Genomic DNA, 21522 nt, shown 5'->3' with positions numbered 1-21522 from the left:
TGGAGCTGGAGCAGTTTTGCCTTGAAGAATGGGAAAAAAAATCCCAGTGGCTAGATGTGCCAAGCTTATAGAGACATACCCCAAGAGACTTGCAGCTGTAATTGTTGCAAAGGGTGGCTCTACAAAGTATTAACTTTGGGAGGGGTGAATAGTTATGCACGTTCAAGTTCTCTGGGGTTTTTTTGGTCTAATTTCTAGTTTGTTTCAAAATAAAAAACATTTTGCTTCTTCAAAGGGGTTGGCATGTTGTGTAAATCAAATGATACAAATCCGCAACATATCCATTTTAATTCCAGGTTGTAAGGCAACGAAATAGGAAAAAATGCCAAGGGGGTGAATACTTTCGCAAGCCACTGTATATTATCATGTTTGTGGCAGTGTGGAGAATGGGAGTCTGCTGTGGAGGGTTCTGCCTCAGAGAGCACACATCTTTTGACTCCTCTGGCTGAGATTGGGGGATTAGCCTAATAGCCTATATACAGTAGCTTTAACAACAGTCCGCCAATCTCCCCTGTGCTTGCTACTGGCTCAGGTTTCTACTGGCTCCTTGTACAGACAGACAGAGCGGTTTGACAGAATGGGGGTGGGGGGGTTGGACAATCCATTGTGCTCCTGGCACTGTATTAAAGATATGCACATGCAAGGTGCACTTTGCATGCTAATAGGGTTTCCTGGCTCTTGGCCTTTTGGCTTTAGCCGCTCTATGGGGGACAGGTGCCAAAATTAAGTGGTTCCAAGGACAGCCTGTCAGCTTCTCTTGGTTTTCATCATCAAACCGATTATCTGTTTGTTGTATCCCTTCAGCCAGACCTTTTAAACACCACATAATGCTTCCCTTATCTACTTCATCTCTCCAGATGCCTTGACCTAGCCTTGAGTTCTTGGCTTCCTCACGTTCGTCTTGGGAGGTCAAAACCGACCGGTTCCTTATTAAACCCCCAAACCGGCAGGGTGGGAGAGGAGGTGTTTGCTAACGCTTTAACATGTTGACCGCTGTTTGACCTGAGGAAGGATGTGGCAGATGTCAGGAGGATGCTTGGGTAGTCCTCCAAGGACATGTAGTGGGGTCCCAGGAGGGTAGTTGACCCCTCGATCATCTAGAATCTGTACCTCTCTCTCCATTTTTCTCCTTTCTTTCATGCTTTCCTCTTTTACACAGGTCATCTCTGATCCACCCTGCACTATTTAAGCAAGGGCATTTGTTCATGAAATGGACAAACTGTATTCTGTCCAGCTCATTGGCTAATACACCTCTGTCAGATGACCCACCTCCTCTCAATGACAGCTGGGTTAGATTAGGTAGGATTTTTTTAAACTCCTACTACGGTATGTTTTTTTTTTTTTTAGATATTCAATAAACAGAGAGTGTTTGTGCCAAACTTGAAATGGGACAGGTGTCACGCCCTGGTCTAAGTATTTTGTGTTTTTCTTCATGTATTGGGTCAGCCCAGGGTGTGGCATGGGTTTTTGTATGTGGTGTGTATGTTTTTTTTATTTATTTTTTTTTACCTTTATTTAACCAGGCAAGTCAGTTAAGAACAAATTCTTATTTTCAATGACTGCCTAGGAACAGTGGGTTAACTGCCTGTTCAAGGGAGTATGTATGGGGATTGTAGCTAGTGGGGTGTTCTAGCTAAGTCTATGGCTGTCGTGGTTCTCAATCAGAGGCAGGTGTTTATCGTTGTCTCTGATTGGGAACCATATTTAGGCAGCCATATTCTTTGAGTTTGTCGTGGGTGATTGTCCTTAGTATCATGATGTCCTTGTTCTGTGTTAGTTTTACACAAGTATAGGCTGTTTCGGTTTTCGTTACGTTTATTGTTTTTGCAGTGTTTGTATTTAGATTCGTGTTTTGTTTGTTGAAGAAACATGGATCGCAATCTACACGCTGCATTTTGGTCCGACTCTCCTTCTCACCAAGAAAACCGTTACAACATGGCAGATACAGTGCATTCAGAAAGTATTCAGAGCCCTTGACTTTTTCCACATTTTGCTGTTACCGCCTTATTCTAAAATGTATAAAATATTTTTTTCCCCTCATCAATCTACACATAATGCCTCATAATGACAAAGCGAAAACAGATGTTTAGACATTTTTGCACATAAATTAAAAGCAGAAATACCAACCTGACAGAGCTTGAGAGTATCTGCAGAGAAGAATTGGAGAAACTCTCCAAAATCAGGTTTGCCAAGCTTGTAGCGTCATACCCAAGAAGACTTGAGGCTGTAATTGCTGCCAAATTGCAGTCACAGATTCTCAATCAGGGAGTGGCCGTTCAGACATTGAATCTGGAGGTTGCTGAACTTTAGGTGTCATCTTACAAGCTAGTCAATTAATTGTGATCTTTGTTCATGGCCTTGAGGGAAAAAGGTTAAAGAGGATAGGTTGAGTGAGTTAAAACCCCTTACACTTGGCCTAAATGAATAGGGCGAAATTGAAATGTTACTTAAAGAAAAAATATGGAAAGCATAACCATGATAGCAATTAAAAGAGAACAGTCTGGATATTATGGGAAATTATTAGACTAAAGGTGAGGACATAACAATTCATCTGACGCAAGATTGAAACAAAATATTACACTGATTTTATGCGCATTTTACATTTACTGTACTTTGATGCATTTGTTGATAACCTCAAGGGAGGTGATGGTAGTGAACTGGATAATTATCGACCCATCTCTATGCTCTCCTGTTTGGCTAAAATTCTAGAGTCATTGGTGAATAGGCAACTACAATCTTTTTTAACTGTTAACAATACTCTTTATAGTAATCAATCTGGCTTCAGACCTAAACACAGTACTATTATGGCCACTGTAAGTGTTGTAAATTATATTACTAATGCCCTAGATAATAGAAAGTACTGTGCCACCAAGATTTGTCTAAAGCTTTTGACACAGTAGACCATGCAATACTTTTGAGAAAGCTGTCGTCAATAGGATTGGGATTGGATGCCTGTCGTTGGTTTCATGACTATCTAAAGGATAGAAGTCAGGCTGTTAGAGTCGACGGCATCCAGTCGGAGCCATTGGAGTTGGTTAAAGGGGTCCCACAAGGTTCTATACTTGGCCCATTATTTTAATTATATTTTTATTTCACCTTTATTTAACCAGGTAGGCTAGTTGAGAACAAGTTCTCATTTACAACTGCGACTTGGCCAAGATAAAGCATAGCAGTGTGAACAGACAACACAGAGTTACACAGAGTAAACAATGAACAAGTCAATAACACATTGGAAAGAAAAAAGAGTCTATATACATTGTGTGCAAAAGGCATGAGGAGGTAGGCGGATAATTAAAAATGTTCAGATTAACACTGGAGTGATACATGATCAGATGGTCATGTGCAGGTAGAGTTACTGGTGTGCAAAAGAGCAGAAAAGTAAATAAATATAAACAGTATGGGGATGAGGTAGGTAAATTGGGTGGGCTATGTACAGCTGCAGCGATCGGTTAGCTGCTCAGATAGCAGATGTTTGAAGTTGAACGATCTTTGTAATTCGTTCCAGTCACAGGCAGCAGAGAACTGGAAGGAAAGGCGGCTAAATGAGGTGTTGGCTTTAGGGATGATCAATGAGATACACCTGCTGGAGCGCGTGCTAAGGGTGGGTGTAGCCATCGTGACCAGTGAACTGAGATAAGGCGGAGATTTACCTAGCATGGACCTGGAGCCAGGGGGTCTAGCGACGAATATGTAGCGAGGGCCAGCCAACTAGAGCATACAGGTCGCAGTGGTGGGTGGTATAAGGTGCTTTAGTAACAAAACAGATGGTACAGTGATAAACTGCATCCAGTTTGCTGAGTAGAGTATTGGAAGCTATTTTGTAGATGACATCGCCGAAGTCGAGGATCGGTAGGATAGTCAGTTTTACTAGGGTAAATTTGGCGGCGTGAGTAAAGGAGGCTTTGTTGCGGAATAGAAAGCCGACGCTAGATTTGATTTTAGATTGGAGATGTTTGATATGAGTCTGGAAGGAGAGTTTACAGTCTAGCCAGACACCCAGGTACTTATAGATGTCCACATATTCTAGTTCGGAACCATCCAGGGTGGTGATGCTAGTAGGGCGTGCAGGTGCAGGCAGCGAACGGTAGAAAAGCATGCATTTGGTTTTATTAGCGTTTAAGAGCAGTTGGAGGCCACGGAAGGAGTGTTGTATGGCATTGAAGCTCGTTTGGAGGTTAGATAGCACAGTGTCCAAGGAAGGGCCAGAAGTATACAGAATGGTGTCGTCTGCGCAGAGCTGGATCAGGGAATCGCCCGCAGCAAGAGCAACATCATTGATATATACAGAGAAAAGAATCGCCCAGAGAATTGAACCCTGTGGCACCTCCATAGAGACTGCCAGAGGACCGGACAACATGCCCTCTGATTTGACACACTGAAAACTGTCTGCAAAGTAGTTGGTGAACTAGGCAAGGCAGTCATTAGAAAAACCGAGGCTACTGAGTCTGCCGATAAGAATATGGTGATTGACAGAGTCGAAAGCCTTGGCCAGGTCGATGAAGACGGCTGCACAGTACTGTCTTTTATCGATGGCGGTTATGATATCGTTTAGAACCTTGAGCATGGCTGAGGTGCACCCGTGACCGGCTCAGAAACTAGATTGCACAGCGGAGAAGGTACGGTGGGATTCGAGATGGTCAGAGATCTGTTTGTTGACTAAGCTTTCGAAGACCTTAGATAAGCAGGGCAGGATGGATATAGGTCTGTAACAGTTTGGGTCCAGGGTGTCTCCCCCTTTGAAGAGGGGGATGACTGCCGCAGCTTTCCAATCCTTGGGGATCTCAGACGATATGAAAGAGAGGTTGAACAGGCTGGTAATAGGGGTTGCGACAATGGCGGCGGATAGTTTCAGAAATAGAGGGTCCAGATTGTCAAGCCCAGCTGATTCGTACGGGTCCAGGTTTTGCAGCTCTTTCAGAACAACTGCTATCTGGATTTGGGTAAAGGAGAAGCTGGGGAGGCTTGGGCGAGTAGCTGCAGGGGGGGTCGGAGCTGTTGGCCGAGGTTGGAGTAGCCAGGAGGAAGGCATGGCCAGCCGTTGAGAAATGCTTGTTGAAGTTTTCGGTAATCATGGATTTATCGGTGTTGACCGTGTTACCTAGCCTCAATGCAGTGGGCAGCTGGGAGGAGGTGCTCTTGTTCTCCATAGACTTTAAAGTGTCCCAGAACTTTTTGGAGTTAGAGCTACAGGATGCACATTTCTGCTTGAAGAAGCTGGCCTTTGCTTTCCTGACTGACTGCGTGTATTGGTTCCTGACTTCCCTGAACCGTTGCATATTGCGGGGATTATTCGATGCTATTGCAGTCCGCCACAGGATGTTTTTTGTGCTGGTCGAGGGCAGTCAGGTCTGGAGTGAACCAAGGGCTATATCTGTTCTTCGTTCTGCATTTTTTTAACTGAGCATGCTTATCTAAGATGGTTAGGAAGTTACTTTTAAAGAATGACCAGGCATCCTCAACTGACGGGATGAGGTCAATATCCTTCCATGATACCCGGGCCAGGTCGATTAGAAAGGCCTGCTCGCAGAAGTGTTTTAGGGAGCGTTTGACAGTGATGAGGAGTGGTCGTTTGACTGCGGACCCGTAGCGGATACATCCTGGTTGAAGACAGCGGAGGTGTATTTGGAGGGCCAGTTGGTCAGGATAACGTCTATGAGGGTGCCCTTGTTTACAGATTTAGGGTTGTACCTGGTGGGTTCCTTGATGATTTGTGTGAGATTGAGGGCATCTAGCTTAGATTGTAGGACTGCCGGGGTGTTAAGCATATCCCAGTTTAGGTCACCTAACAGAACAAACTCTGAAGCTAGATGGGGGGCGATCAATTCACAAATGGTGTCCAGGGCACAGCTGGGAGCTGAGGGGGGTCGGTAGCAGGCGGCAACAGTGAGAGACTTATTTTTGGAGAGAGTATTTTTTTTAATTAGTAGTTTGGGTATGGACCTGGAAAGTATGACATGACTTTGCAGGCTATCTCTGCAGTAGACTGCAACTCCTCCCCCTTTTGAAAGTTCTATCTTGACGGAAAATGTAATAGTCTCCGAATTTTTGGTGGCCTTCCTAAGCCAGGATTCAGACACGGCAAGGACATCAGGGTTGGCAGAGTGTGCTAAAGCAGTGAGTAAAACAAACTTAGGGAGGAGGCTTCTGATGTTGACATGCATGAAACCAAGGCTTTTTCGATCACAGAAGTCAACAAATGAGGGTGCCTGGGAACATGCAGGGCCTGGGTTTACCTCCACATCACCCGCGGAACAGAGGAGGAGTAGTATGAGGGTGCGGCTAAAGGCTATCAAAACTGGTCGCCTAGAGCGTTGAGGACAAAGAATAAAAGGAGCAGATTTCTGGGCATGGTAGAATATATTCAGGGCATAATGCGCAGACAGGGGTATGGTGCGGGTACAGCGGAGGTAAGCCCAGGCACTGGGTGATGATAAGAGAGGTTGTATCTCTGGACATGCTGGTTGTAATGGGTGAGGTCACCGCATGTGTGGGAGGTAGGACAAAGGAGGTATCAGAGGTATGAGGAGTGGAACTAGGGGCTCCATTGTAAACTAAAACAATGATAACTAACCTGAACAACAGTATACAAGGCATATAGACATTTGAGAGAGACATACAACAAGGCATACAGTAATTGCAGGTGTTGATTGGGAGAGCTAGCTAAAACAACAGGTGAGACAACAACAGCTAATCAGCTAGCACAACAACTGCAGGTAAAATGGCGATTACTAGGCAGAGAGAGTCGGATTAACTACACACAGAGACTGAGTTCGAGGCTGGGGCCGACAGATAAAACATAAACAAACAGAATGGAGTACCGTGATTAATGGACAGTCCAGCAGGCATCAGCTATGTAGCCAAGTGATCGCAGTGTCCAGGGGGCAGCAGTAGATGGGACAGGGAAGCCGCCACTACGCTAGCGACACAGGGCTGGTAGGGAGATGTGCCTGCTAGCAGGGAGATGTGCCTGGCTCACAGCTAACTGGTGCTAGCTTCGTGGCAGTGGCATTAAATCAAATCAAATTTCAAATCAAATCAAATTTTTTGTCACATACACATGGTTAGCAGATGTTAATGCGAGTGTAGCGAAATGCTTGTGCTTCTAGTTCCGACAATGCAGTAATAACCAACAAGTAATCTAGCTAACAATTCCAAAACTACTACCTTATACACACAAGTGTAAGGGGATAAAGAATATGTACATAAAGATATATGAGTGAGTGATGGTACAGAGCGGCATAGGCAAGATACAGTAGATGGTATTGAGTGCAGTATATACATATGAGATGAGTATGTAAACAAAGTGGCATAGTTAAAGTGGCTAGTGATACATGTATTACATAAAGATGCAGTAGATGATAGAGTACAGTATATACATATGAGATGAATAATGTAGGGTATGTAAACATTATATTAGGTAGCATTGTTTAAAGTGGCTAGTGATATATTTTACATCATTTCCCATCAATTCCCATTATTAAAGTGGCTGGAGTTGAGTCAGTGTGTTGGCAGCAGCCACTCAATGTTAGTGGTGGCTGTTTAACAGTCTGATGGCCTTGAGATAGAAGCTGTTTTTCAGTCTCTCGGTCCTAGCTTTGATGCACCTGTACTGACCTCGCCTTCTGGATGATAGCGGGGTGAACAGGCAGTGGCTCGGGTGGTTGTTGTCCTTGATGATCTTTATGGCCTTCCTGTGACATCGGGTGGTGTAGGTGTCCTGGAGGGCAGGTAGTTTGCCCCCGGTGATGCGTTGTGCAGACCTCACTACCCTCTGGAGAGCCTTACGGTTGTGGGCGGAGCAGTTGCCGTACCAGGCGGTGATACAGCCCGACAGGATGCTCTCGATTGTGCATCTGTAGAAGTTTGTGAGTGCTTTTGGTGACAAGCCAAATTTCTTCAGCCTCCTGAGGTTGAAGAGGCGCTACTGCGCCTTCTTCACGATGCTGTCTGTGTGGGTGGACCAATTCAGTTTGTCTGTGATGTGTACGCCGAGGAACTTAAAACTTACTACCCTCTCCACTACTGTTCCATCAATGTGGATAGGGGGGTGTTCCCTCTGCTGTTTCCTGAAGTCCACAATCATCTCCTTGGTTTTGTTGAGGTTATTTTCCTGACACCACACTCCGAGGGCCCTCACCTCCTCCCTGTAGGCCGTCTCGTCGTTGTTGGTAATCAAGCCTACCACTGTTGTGTCGTCCGCAAACTTGATGATTGAGTTGGAGGCGTGCATGGCCACGCAGTCGTGGGCGAACAGGGAGTACAGGAGAGGGCTCAGAACGCACCCTTGTGGGGCCCCAGTGTTGAGGATCAGCGGGGTGGAAATGTTGTTGCCTACCCTCACCACCTGGGGGCGGCCCGTCAGGAAGTCCAGTACCCAGTTGCACAGGGCGGGGTCGAGACCCAGGGTCTCGAGCTTGATGACGAGCTTGGAGGGCACTATGGTGTTAAATGCCGAGCTGTAGTCGATGAACAGCATTCTCACATAGGTATTCCTCTTGTCCAGATGGGTTAGGGCAGTGTGAAGTGTGGTTGAGATTGCATCATCTGTGGACCTATTTGGGCAGTAAGCAAATTGGAGTGGGTCTAGGGTGTCAGGTAGGGTGGAGGTGATATGGTCCTTGACAAGTCTCTCAAAGCACTTCATGATGACGGAAATGAGTGCTACGGGGCGGTAGTCGTTTAGCTCAGTTACCTTAGCTTTCTTGGGAACAGGAACAATGGTGGCCCTCTTGAAGCATGTGGGAACAACAGACTGGGATAGGGATTGATTGAATATGTCCGTAAACACACCAGCCAGCTGGTCTGCGCATGCTCTGAGGGTGCGGCTGGGGATGCCGTCTGGTTCTGCAGCCTTGCGAGGGTTGACACGTTTAAATGTTTTCCTCACGTCGGCTGCAGTGAAGGAGATTCCGCATGTTTTAGTTGCGGGCCGTGTCAGTGGCACTGTATTGTCCTCAAAGCGGGCAAAAAAGTTATTTAGTCTGCCTGGGAGCAAGACATCCTGGTCCGTGACTGGACTGGTTTTCTTTTTGTAATCCGTGATTGACTGTAGACCCTGCCACATACCTCTTGTGTCTGAGCCGTTGAATTGAGATTCTACTTTGTCTCTATACTGACGCTTAGCTTGTTTGATTGCCTTGCGGAAGGAACTGTTTAGCCAAGGTCCAGAGTTTACAGCAAGGATCCGGTGGAGTATTGGGCTCTAGCAGTGTATGAGTGGGGTTCGGGGGAACAGCTGAGTAGGCCGGGACGTGGGCCTCAGGGATAGCTTCGGTACTGGGTGCAAGCTAGCTGTGAACATCGGAAGTAGTGGTCCAGGGATTACAGCAGGAATCCGGCGTTGTTGGGGAGAGACAGTTCGATACTGGTAGACTGCCGAGTATTATCCAGGCTAAAAAAATAGGGCTGTCTGTGCAGAAGGTAAAAGCCGCTAGCAGTGGCTAACAATGACTAAATAGCTTGTAGCTAATTAGCTGGTTAGCTTCTGGAGGTTCTTGAATGTGAATTACTGTTCACTCTTTACATAAACGGTGATGAGATAAGAAAGTGTCAAATTAATTTATATGCTGATGACACTGTCATGTACTCTATCGCTTCAACGGCTGACCAAGCATTATCACTATTGGAGAAAGATTTTAAGATATTACAAGGTTTTTATATACAGCTGAAACTTGTTTTAAATGCAAAGAAAACACATTTTATGATTTTTAATTGGTTCAAAATGGTGGTTGAAAATACACTTGCACTTACGAGCTTAGATGGTTCTCGAATTAATCAGGTCTCTGCATAAAAATACTTAGGGATAAGGTTGGATAATAAACTGTCTTTTAAAATGCATATTGACAAACTTTGTAAACAGCTAAAAATCAAGCTAGGCTTCCTCTATAGAAAAAGAGTTTGTCCTCTACAAATTGAAGATTAATTGTACAAGCTACTTTTATGTCTGTTATAGATTATGGGGATATTATCTACATTCATGCTACGGTATCAACACGTAAATCGCTGGATGCTACTTACCATTGCACTCTTAGGTTTACTTATGAATAAACTGCCTTGTTATTTATCATCACTCATCCATATTAGGATTAGAATTCCTAAAACCAGGTCTTAAGCATGGATTACATGTATACACAGGGTCCAGCTGTTGGTCTCAATCTGTGTTCCTTGTTGAAATAAAGGTATAATAATAATAATAATAATGACGAAATCGGAAAATCTCTGTGTACATTCAGTAACATAAGACATTCAGCAACATACAACAAAAAAATGACAAAGGTTTGAGTGAGAGGTCTTACTGATGTTTTCAAGTGGTCACACACCTCTCCAAAGTGTGCACAGTTCCTAAGTAATTTCAATGCTCTTTTATGACTCAAAGAATAGTCTTCAACTATAAGATGTTTTTTTGAACCTAGCTGTGCCGTTGAGGAACTAGCGCAAGTATACTTGTAGTTGTTTTGTTTGGAACACAGCCCTACTTCCCCTCCATTATAAATCGCAATCTGTGTCTGGTGGCAATCATTTGAAAGCTTGTTCTATTGCCAACATGACTAGCTAAATTCCAAAATATGATCATACAGTGTTAGGCTTTCACAAGGCAATTCAGAGAAGCTGATCGACATTTGGTGCGCATAGAATGGAGTCATAAGTACATTCAGATGCGTTGTCTGCGGCCAAGTTTCTTCACAATACAACAAACATAGGCTCTGTATATTACTTGAGTTTATGATATGGAAATGTGAAGTGCGCATTTTGCTTGCTTGTATGACATAAGTGGTATTTATTTTAATTCTCAATGTCTCATCTTTCAAAATACATAGAGTCCTCATAATTTACAGCATTACCCTCACTGAGACAACCAAACATTTGCTAAAGTTGCCCAATTAGTGGAGGAAATGGGGTCTACTTCTCTTGCTTGCAGTGCTCAAGTTGTCAGTCAAAACCAATACAAAGCTGTGAAGCAAAGACCCTGAGCTCTGACATCATGTATAGCATGTTACTGTACAGCCACTGCATTCCAATTTAGGCGCATATCAGTGTCCAAATCTGCCATTTCAAACCATATACTGGTACCAGTGTAAACAGTTCCAATTGTAGTCCCCAATACGAGGAGACTTGTGTCAGGGCCCAATTTGACTATTTTACATTTGAGAGCAAGAGTGTTAAGTTAAACCTACATTTAGAACTCACTTTGTGCTAATCTACTGGGCTTTGCTTCAGTGAAGCCAGGCCGCCAGATGTATTTTGTGTGGAAATGGTGTCTATATTGTGACTCACGGGTCCAGAGAGATGTTGTAGTATAAAACCCCTGCTGCATGTCAGTGTTTACAGTCCGGTTTTCTTAGGTCAATTTAGCTGTATCATTTGGCCTCTCCAGCCTGTTAAAGGGAAATGCAATGAACATCCATCCCACAGCTAGGATAATAATATTTTATCCTAGAGAGGCAGCTGCCTAAAAATATAAGAACATTCTGAGACAGGGTTAAGATATAATCTTATAAAGCAACATACAGTGCCTTGCGAAAGTATTCGGCCCCCTTGAACTTTGCGTCCTTTTGCCACATTTCAGGCTTCAAACATAAAGATATAAAACTGTATTTTCTTGTGAAGAATCAACAACAAGTGGGACACAATCATGAAGTGGAACGACATTTATTGGATATTTCAAACTTTTTTAACAAATCAAAAACTAAAAAATTGGGCGTGCAAAATTATTCAGCCCCCTTAAGTTAATACTTTGTAGCGCCACCTTTTGCTGCGATTACAGCTGTAAGTCGCTTGGGGTATGTCTCTATCAGTTTTGCACATCGAGAGACTGAAATTCTTTCCCATTCCTCCTTGCAAAACAGCTCGAGCTCAGTGAGGTTGGATGGAGAGCATTTGTGAACAGCAGTTTTCAGTTCTTTCCACAGATTCTCGATTGGATTCAGGTCTGGACTTTGACTTGGCCATTCTAACACCTGGATATGTTTATTTTTGAACCATTCCATTGTAGATTTTGCTTTATGTTTTGGATCATTGTCTTGTTGGAAGACAAATCTCCATCCCAGTCTCAAGTCTTTTGCAGACTCCATCAGATTTTCTTCCAGAATGGTCCTGTATTTGGCTCCATCCATCTTCCCATCAATTTGAACCATCTTCCCTGTCCCTGCTGAAGAAAAGCAGGCCCAAACCATGATGCTGCCACCACCATGTTTGACAGTGGGGATGGTGTGTTCAGGGTGATGACATGTGTTGCTTTTACGCCAAACATAACGTCTTGCATTGTTGCCAAAAAGTTCCATTTTGGTTTCATCTGACCAGAGCACCTTCTTCCACATGTTTGGTGTGTCTCCCAGGTGGCTTGTGGCAAACGTTAAACAACACTTTTTATGGATATCTTTAACCTGTTGCGTCGACCAAACCCGGATCCGGGATTCTATTTACAGACCTAAGCTCATTACCATAACGCAACGTTAACTATTCATGAAAATCGCAAATGAAATGAAATAAATATGCCATCTCTCAAGCTTAGCCTTTTGTAAACAACACTGTCATCTCAGATTTTCAAAATATGCTTCTCAACCATAGGAAAACAATCATTTGTGTAAAAGTGGCTAGCTAGCGTAGCATTTAGCGTTAGCATTAGCGTTAGCATCCAGCACGCAAGATTTCAACAAAAACATAAAAGCCTTCAAATAAAATCATTTACCTTTGAAGAACTTCGGATGTTTTCAATGAGGAGACTCTCAGTTAGATAGCAGATGCTCAGTTTTTCCAAAAAAGATTCTTTGTGAATTCGAAATAGCTCCGTTTTCTACATCACATTTGGCTACCAAAAACAAAACGAAAATTCAGTCCTCAAAACGCGAACTTTTTTCCAAATTAACTCCACAATATCGACTGAAAACATGGCAAACGTTGTTTAGAATCAATCCTCAAGGTATTTTTCACATATCTCTTCAATTATATATATCGTTCGTGGAAGCATGGTTTCTCCCCTCAATCAAATGGAAAAGTACAAGCAGCTGGCGTTTGCGCACCGAATTCCACGCAGGACACCAGGCGGACACTTGGAAAATGTAGTCTCTTATGGTCAATCTTCCAATGATATGCCTACAAATACGTCACAATGCTGCTAACACCTTGGGGAAACGACAGAAAGTGTAAGCTCATTCCTTGCGCAATCACAGCCATATAAGGAGACAATGGAAAACAGAGCTTCAGAGATTCTGCTCATTTCCTGCTTGACGCATCATCTTGGTTTCGCCTGTAGAATGAGTTCTGGGGCACTTACAGACAATATCTTTGCAGATTCTGAAACTTCAGAGTGTTTTCTTTCTTGTCAATAATATGCATAGTCAAGCATCTTTTCGTGACAAAATATTGCGCTTAAAACGGGAACGTTTTTTATCCAAAAATGAAATAGCGCCCCTAGAGATCCAACAGGTTAAGAAATGGCTTTCTTCTTGCCACTCTTCCATAAAGGCCAGATTTGTGCAATATACGACTGATTGTTGTCCTATGGACAGAGTCTCCCACCTCAGCTGTAGATCTCTGCAGTTCATGCAGAGTGATCATGGGCCTCTTGGCTGCATCTCTGATCAGTCTTCTCCTTGTATGAGCTGAAAGTTTAGAGGGACGGCCAGGTCTTGGTAGATTTGCAGTGGTCTGATACTCCTTCCATTTCAATATTATCGCTTGCACAGTGCTCCTTGGGATGTTTAAAGCTTGGGAAATATTTTTGTATCCAAATCCGGCTTTAAACTTCTTCACAACAGTATCTCGGACCTGCCTGGTGTGTTCCTTGTTCTTCATGATGCTCTCTGCGCTTTTAACGGACCTCTGAGACTATCACAGTGCAGGTGCATTTATACGGAGACTTGATTACACACAGGTGGATTGTATTTATCATCATTAGTCATTTAGGTCAACATTGGATCATTCAGAGATCCTCACTGAACTTCTGGAGAGAGTTTGCTGCACTGAAAGTAAAGGGGCTGAATAATTTTGCACGCCCAATTTTTCAGTTTTTGATTTGTTAAAAAAGTTTGAAATATCCAATAAATGTCGTTCCACTTCATGATTGTGTCCCACTTGTTGTTGATTCTTCACAAAAAAATACAGTTTTATATCTTCATGTTTGAAGCCTGAAATGTGGCAAAAGGTCGCTAAGTTCAAGGGGGCCGAATACTTTCGCAAGGCACTGTAGATGAGTCCTCTGTGGCAATATAACTTTCACTTCCGTTGCAGTTCTCTTTCAGTTCTCGTTCATTTATCGTTCATTTCTCATCTCAACCTCACCTCAGATGCTGGGGAATAAAAGGATAAGCAAAGCGAGTCAGCGAGATGGTGAGCGCACGCAGCCTAACAGGCAGAGTAGGTGTATAATTAATGAGGTTACACTGGAATACAAAGAGAGTCCCCATCTGCTTTGATCCACAGCCCTTTTTTTTATTCCTGTCTCCTCTGATATACCATTGACAGAAGCTGTGAATTGGACAGGGGGGAGCGGTTAAGGTGCTATGTTGCTGTTCATTAATGGCCTCGGGGTCTGGCATTTAAAGAAGCAGGCCGGTGGCCTTTGTCAACCATCACGACATTGGTTATTTTTGGAGAAAGGTAATCAGGGTGAGGAATATAGAGGGAATGTAGAGGATGGTGATGGATGTGTTCTGTAATGGACTCTGACACTTCTTGGGACAGCATATATCCTGAATGGATTGATATTGACACCGGCACTGAGGGTTAAGAGGACAGCCATATATATATAAATATAACCCACTGGACACAAACTGTTTTAATCAACGTTGTTTCAACTTAATTTGTCAACGTATTGTGAAGTGGAATCTAAGTGGAAAATAGATTGGAATTAAAAAATATGTTTTGAGGGTGAAATTTCAACACAGGATTATGTCATCAGGGTAACCACAATTCAACATAGACAAACATTTTATAAATATGTTGAATTTGATCCTTTAAAACAATGTCAGATCTTCAACGTTATGTCCTCTATCAGCAAAAAAAATCATTAGACTGGGCAGCACCTCCTACTGGAGAGTTGATAGCTACACTTTGATCTCCCATCCAGGGTTGTACCCAAGCCCAGCCCTGTTTAGCTATGATATTTGTCACTGTATATTACCAATGTGCTATCGTGAGAATGACTGATGAGAGTTCTCCATTTCAAAACTAAATAGCTGTCCCAGCTTACATTACAAATATCACTTGAGAACAGCCTAAATCAGTGTCAGCTAACCTTCTCAGGAACTGGACAACATCATCTCAGGGAACGGTATCAGTCCAAGGGCTGGATATTGAGAAACAATGAATGTACTGTCATCTTTCATGGAGGAGAACACCATGAGGTATATCACCAAGGTGTGCTTACTCTGATTCAATTGCCTGACTTATTCTCTCTGTTATTTAGCAGCCTGTTGTGTGTATAAGGAATAGTCAATTCCAGTGAAAGCCCAGGTGACATGAGTGAGCGGTACAATCGGCTAACCAATCGCAGTGGTATCAGGGCTGTGACAGGCAGTCATTGTATCCATGCTCGTACCATGCCCTAAGCAGCTGCTAGCACTAAGACTAGGGCTTTGTACTCCTTAGAATACATTGATGTAGTAGCAGCTCCGGCTTTACAGATTAATCTAAAAAAGGTCCATGAAATGAATCATTTATAACCTTAAAAAAAAGCCTTCACATTGGGTTAGGCGACTATTTGTTTGAGTACTGTATGTTTAAAGGCCCAGTAAGTAAGATAGGCTTCTTCCTCTGTAAATATTTGTCATTGTGATTGATTCAGCATGCAGAATCTAACCTAGCTACTCAGTGGATGACAGTAGTGCAGATCCAATTGAAATGGACAAGCCACGAAAGAAGACCACACCATCTTGATCTTGATGTAAATTCCCAGATCTATCTATCTAACCATGCAGTCAAGGCTATCTGGCAGTATGGGCCAGTATGAAGTGGTTTACCTGGCCTATCTCTCCAATTGAGGGTACAGTAATGGCTGCAATCATTACTGTAGGGATGCCAAGTGAATTTAAAGTGGGGTGGCTGGAGGCCACGGGAGGGCATTGGTTCGGTGCGGGGTTGGGGGGATGGGGGGGTGACTTTGTGTGTGTGGAGGGGGGGTGACTGTGTGTGTGTGTGTGTGTGTGTGTGTGTGTGTGTGTGTGTGTGTGTGTGTGTGTGTGTGTGTGTGTGTGTGTGTGTGTGTGTGTGTGTGTGTGTGTGTGTGTGTGTGTGTGTGTGTGTGTGTGTACAGCAAAAGGGTTTGAGTATTTGGTCATTAGCAACCCACTGATTTAGATATATTTAGTCCAGATTAAAATTGCAAAAACCGTATGACTGAACATATATCTCTTCACTGTCTATATGCTTAACTGGTAATGCTGTCCTTAATGTGTGCATATATTCTATTTACCATTACATTACCAGCCATATTAGATTGAGACTGAGAATTAACATGTTTCCATATTTTGTTTATTTATAAGAATCTATGCCTCTGTCTCGACTTAATTCAACACAGATAAAAACACTATTTTGATTATCCTTATTACCAGCTGCTTCCGCCCTCTGCATAATTCATAGGGAGGTTGTTATCAATCTCCAGGGGAACACAACACTGATTCCCATTAATATTTAATCTCACTGACTTCAAAGTCTCAGCAGAGCAGACCCCTGGACTAGGCCAATACATTGGACATGATTACTATGGTGGTGTTAAGCTCATTTGAACAGACAGATGGACAGACAGACAAACAGGCCGGGAGGATAATAGATGGACTTACAGAGGTACGGACATGTACTGTAGGCAGAAAGACAGACAGACATGACAGAGAGCTCATGGATAAAAATGTCTTGGTCAAAAAGCCTTTGCCCATTGTGTTTGAGGTGCGACGCTAAAACCAAAATCATTCAAGGACACAGAGAGAAAGCCATAATCAATATTTCTACAGATACTACTGCAAATTGTACATAATGCAACACTGTAGGTGTTCCTCATCCATTGAGCATGTGAGATACATGAGAGCTCAGGCGAGACCACCAGTTTATTTACGTGTGTTCAGCCCATGCTATGTGTGCTCTCATCCATGCTAAATTTGTGTCCAACCCATGTTAATTGTGTCTTTCTCTACCATCCCCAGATGACAGTGCGTCGGCAGCCAGCAGCATGGAGGTCATGGACCGCATTGCCTCCCTGGAGCAGCGTGTCCAGATGCAGGAGGACGAGATCCAGCTGCTCAAGTCAGCGCTGGCCGACGTGGTGCGCCGCCTCAACATCTCTGAGGAGCAAAACGCCATGATTAACAGGAGGGGACCCACTAAAGGTAACTGATGTGTCACACAAACAGGCACAGACAGATACACACACATGTACATATGTATGCACACACGCATGTGCACACATCCCAGGGAGGTTTTATTAACGTTTTGAGAAGGTTTCAATAAAACACGGCTGGCTTAGGTCAACTTTTGAAAAACTCCAAGCACAGATAGGACACATGGAAATGAATTTATCATGCAAACACATTTCTTTTTTTCGTGGCACAGCATCAGTGCGATCCAAACCTATGATCTTCTGTTCTCTGTCCATGGGATTATTCCACTGGCCACCAGGATGGAGCTAGCGTGACATTTTTTTTTACTCAAACAAAGCTGTTCATTTTAGTGTATTCAATTAGTGGGTGTGGCCAACACACCTGAACACACTTAACAAGATAGACAATAGAGAGAGTTTTGTTGACACTTTCTTTGTGTTCTATGTTTTTAAATAACAGTTTTAGAATGTTCTTTAAACGTTACTAATGTTTTCTTAATGTTCTGATAACATGACATTTAGTAAACCCAGAGGAAACCTGCAGTACTGAACTTCCTACAGAAGAACATTCATTCTTAACCTTCCCTGAACTATTTGAGAACATTCCCAATGTCAAACCAGTTGGAGAACGCTCATAGGATATTACCAATCATTTTTTAAACGTAACCATGTGTTAACTTTTAGGAAACGTTCTGTTAAAGTAATGAAATACCAATAAAATATGTTTTTTGTCAAGTTCCTTAAATGTGCTGAGAATGTTCCAAAGCTAAGCAACTATTCTGCACCATTCCCAGAATGTTGTGGGAAGGTTGTATTCAAAATAACCATAGGACAACCACACTCTCACCAAGCTCTAAGAAACACGTGGTTCTCAGAACGTTATGTGCTGGCTGGGATAGGATCTCACACACCCACACACACGTGTAACCTTTTGGTTCCCTCCCATTCCCTCCCATTCTATTCTAGTCCTATTGTGTTTCTCCATCTATGGTATCTCACTGTTTACACTACTTCCATCTTCCTGTCATCCTTTCCTGGACTCTATTGTTGTGGTATGTGTATGTACCGCTGTAGACCCATCTTTGATGAAAAGGTCCCCATCGTCAGACAGCAATGGTGGAAAGCCAGGTAGGCTCTGTCCCTTCTAACATGGCCTGTCAGGTAGGCTCTGTCCCTTCTAACATGGCCTGCTTTGTGCAACTCTACTGAGCACAACTGTGTCTACTGTATCTTTTTAGTACGGTTTACATTTTAGGACATCCCTCCTAAAATGTACATTGTGCTACTGTGCACTAGTGTCTACTAAGCACTACTGTGTATACTGTCTGAGCACTAGCGTCCACTGAGTCTACTGACACTTAGCACATTGTCAATGAAGGACATTCTGATGTTGTTGCACTAGACTGCATGCCACTCAAGTTCCCTTAACTCAGAGTGGGTGAGAGGTGTTATGCTGTGGAAACACTTGCATGGTTTTTCCTTAATTCTAGCATGTCCTGACACCCACAATAAATATCACATTATGTGTCTACAATTAATTCACAGACATACTTTGAGATGCTAGTTACTTAGGTCAATTTTGTCACACAATGCATATTTTGACTGTACCTCAGTGAGATACAGGGTAAGTAATCGCTCCTCTGCTCTACACAGAGCCGACCCATGGCACTCAAACACAGTGGTTCGTTTGAAATACACAGTCCCCACTCACTCTCTCACTCTCTGACTGGTGCCCCTATTTGATCTAATTCTGCTGTATCACACACACACACACACACACACACACACACACACACACACACACACACACACACACACACACACACACACACACACACCAGCTGGCAAAGCAAGCATAACAAACCCCACCAGCTTCTCTGCAGTGATAAATATTTCAAAGCCACTGCAGTCCATACAAATACAGGCCTTGCTACCCTTATCAGTGCTGTTAGCAATTATGCTGAGGAGGTAAAGTGGGCCCCTAATGGCATTAGAATGGAGCGCAGGGAGTCACTTGAGGGGTGAGTGATGGTCTAGCAGTGTGACTGCACATATTGAGGCATGTGTCTATTGAACTGTTGTTTCAATGAATCTCAAATCAATGTTATACCAAATACAATAAAATTGTATTTGTCACACGCTTCGTAAAAACAACAGGTGTAGACAGTGAAATGCTTACTTAAGGGCCCTTCCCATCAATGCAGAGAGAAAAGAAAGACAAATAATAGAAAAAGAATAACACAAGGGATAAAGGGTTCCAGTCTTGGTGCATCAACACCGCTTGAACAGTCTATGACCTGGCTGGCTGGAGTTGTAAAAAAATGTTTAGGGCCTTCCTCTGACACCGCCTTGTATAGAGGTTCTGGATGGCTGGGAGCTCGGCCCCAGTAACGTACTGGGCTGTACGCACTACAATCTGTAGCGGCTTGCTGTCAGAGGCCTGGCAGTTGACATACCAAGCGGTGATGCAGCCCGTCAATATGGTCTCAATGGTGCAGCTATAGAACTTTTTGAGGATCCAAGGGCCCATGCCAAATCTTTTCTGCCTCCTGAGGGAGATCACGACTTTGTTGGTATGTGTGGACCATGATAATTCCTCAATGATGTGGACACCAAGGACCATGAAGCTCTCGACCTGCTCCACTACAACCCCGTTGATGTGGTTGGGGGCATGCTTGGCCCTCCATTTCCTTTAGTCAGCTCCTTTGTCTTGCTGACATTGAGGGAGAGATTGTTGTCCTGGCACCACACTCCCAGGTCACTGACCTCTTCCCTGTCTCATCATCGTCGGTGATCAGGCCTACCACTGTCCAGTCGTCGGCAAACTTAATGATAGTGTTTGAGTCATGCGCGGCCACGCAGTCGAGGGTGAACAGGGAGTACAGGAGGGGACTAAGCACACACCCCTGAGGGGCCCCGTGTTGAGGGTCAGCGTGGCGCCGTCAAGAAGTCTAGGATCCATTTGCAGAGGGAAGTGTTGATTCCTAAGGTCTTTAGTTTAGTGATTAGCTTGGAGGGCACTATGGTGTTGAACGCTGAGCTATAGTCAATGAACAGAATTATCACGTAGGTGTTCCTTTTGTCCAGATGGGATAGGGCAGTGTTTAGTGCAATAGAGATTGTGTCATATGTGGATCTGTTGGCACGGTATGAGAATTGGAGTAGGTCCAGGGTGTTTGGGATGATGGTGTTGATATGAGTCATGGTCCGCCATTCAAGGAATTTCATGGCTACAGATGTGCGATAGTCATTTAGACATGTTACCTTGGCATTCTTGGGCCCAGGGACTATGGTGGTTTGCTTGAAACATGTATTAGACTGGGTCAGGGAAAATCTATGTGGTCTCTTAAGTTCTAATCAAGAAACAAAAGCCTTCACACGGTATATGGAGCTCGAAGGGTAACAAACGCCATTGCAGCTAAAAAGTTGTATATGTGGGTGCAGTTGTTAATTCACCATTTCTGAAGGCGATGTTCAATACAGTTTGTCGAATGCTTCACTCAATCCCATTAATTTTCCATCAGTCTATTACTCATACACCTATTGTGGAGGGCAGTTTATTGATTTCCATATATTTTCAAGATTATAGAGGGCGTCTGAAGAGTTTAAAAATGTTGGACACTTTTCCAAAGTTCCCAGGTTTTTCAGAAAACCCAGGATTTCAGAAAGTTTCTAGCATTTTGCAACCCTATATCTGAATTTCAAAATTCCCAATAGCTGACCACTGTGAAAAGTGTAGTTTCTGCATGTTCCAGCTAGTTCAATGCGAAGCACCATTTACCCTGTGTTACTGTGTGTGTTTGTCTTACAGCCAGACCCATGATGGCTGCCCTGCCTCTAAGGCACACTGTCAGCAACGGCACTGTCCTGCCCAAGAAAAACTGTGGCACGCTACCGTCCCCCACCAGCTCCAGGAAGGATGCTGCTGCACCAGCAACCAAAAGGTAAACACAGCTCAAATGCTCCCCATTTCCTTCCCTTATGAAAAAAGATTGCAGTCAGAGAGCAGTATAACTCCAGTACACTGCAGTATAAATACAGTATGCTGCAAATAGTGCGACCAAAATAACAGTTTTTTTAACAACAGTAATTTTGCAGTAAACTGCAGTTTTGTAAGGGTTATGGTAGAGGCCTTAGGCCAGTAGTTTTCCTGACCATGTGACCTGACCAGCAGGGCCAGTTTATGAGATATCTCTCAACAGTATTTTTTTGTT

The 21522-nt window shown here is 43.5% G+C and overlaps 1 protein-coding gene and 1 long non-coding RNA gene across 11 annotated transcripts in view; one reads left to right on the top strand and one right to left on the bottom strand.

Annotated features, from left to right (window-relative positions):
• LOC149972009 (uncharacterized) overlaps positions 1 to 21522 on the bottom strand; it is a 115499-nt gene that overhangs the window by 50549 nt on the left and 43428 nt on the right. The gene's annotated exons all lie outside the window — the stretch shown is intronic.
• Positions 1 to 21522, top strand: part of LOC110505212 (echinoderm microtubule-associated protein-like 1) — a 96389-nt gene that overhangs the window by 32935 nt on the left and 41932 nt on the right. For 9 of the 10 annotated variants that reach the window (XR_016491848.1, XR_016491847.1, XR_016491845.1 and 6 more), the window contains exons 2-3: positions 17136 to 17318; positions 21120 to 21252. Coding sequence is in view for 5 of the 10 variants with exons in the window: in XM_090220417.1 (XP_090076543.1) it covers positions 17136 to 17318; positions 21120 to 21252 (316 nt within the window). In the remaining 5 variants the exon portion in view is untranslated. Of the gene's footprint in view, positions 1 to 17135; positions 17319 to 18382; positions 18437 to 21119; positions 21253 to 21522 lie in introns of all 10 variants that reach the window. The other variant, XM_036962504.2, reaches the window with a different exon arrangement.

This window comes from Oncorhynchus mykiss, chromosome 25 (assembly GCF_057628025.1).
Source record: "Oncorhynchus mykiss isolate SJ-2025 chromosome 25, ASM5762802v1, whole genome shotgun sequence".
Classification (NCBI taxonomy): domain Eukaryota; kingdom Metazoa; phylum Chordata; class Actinopteri; order Salmoniformes; family Salmonidae; genus Oncorhynchus; species Oncorhynchus mykiss.
This window is presented reverse-complemented; position numbering and strand designations above follow the sequence as displayed.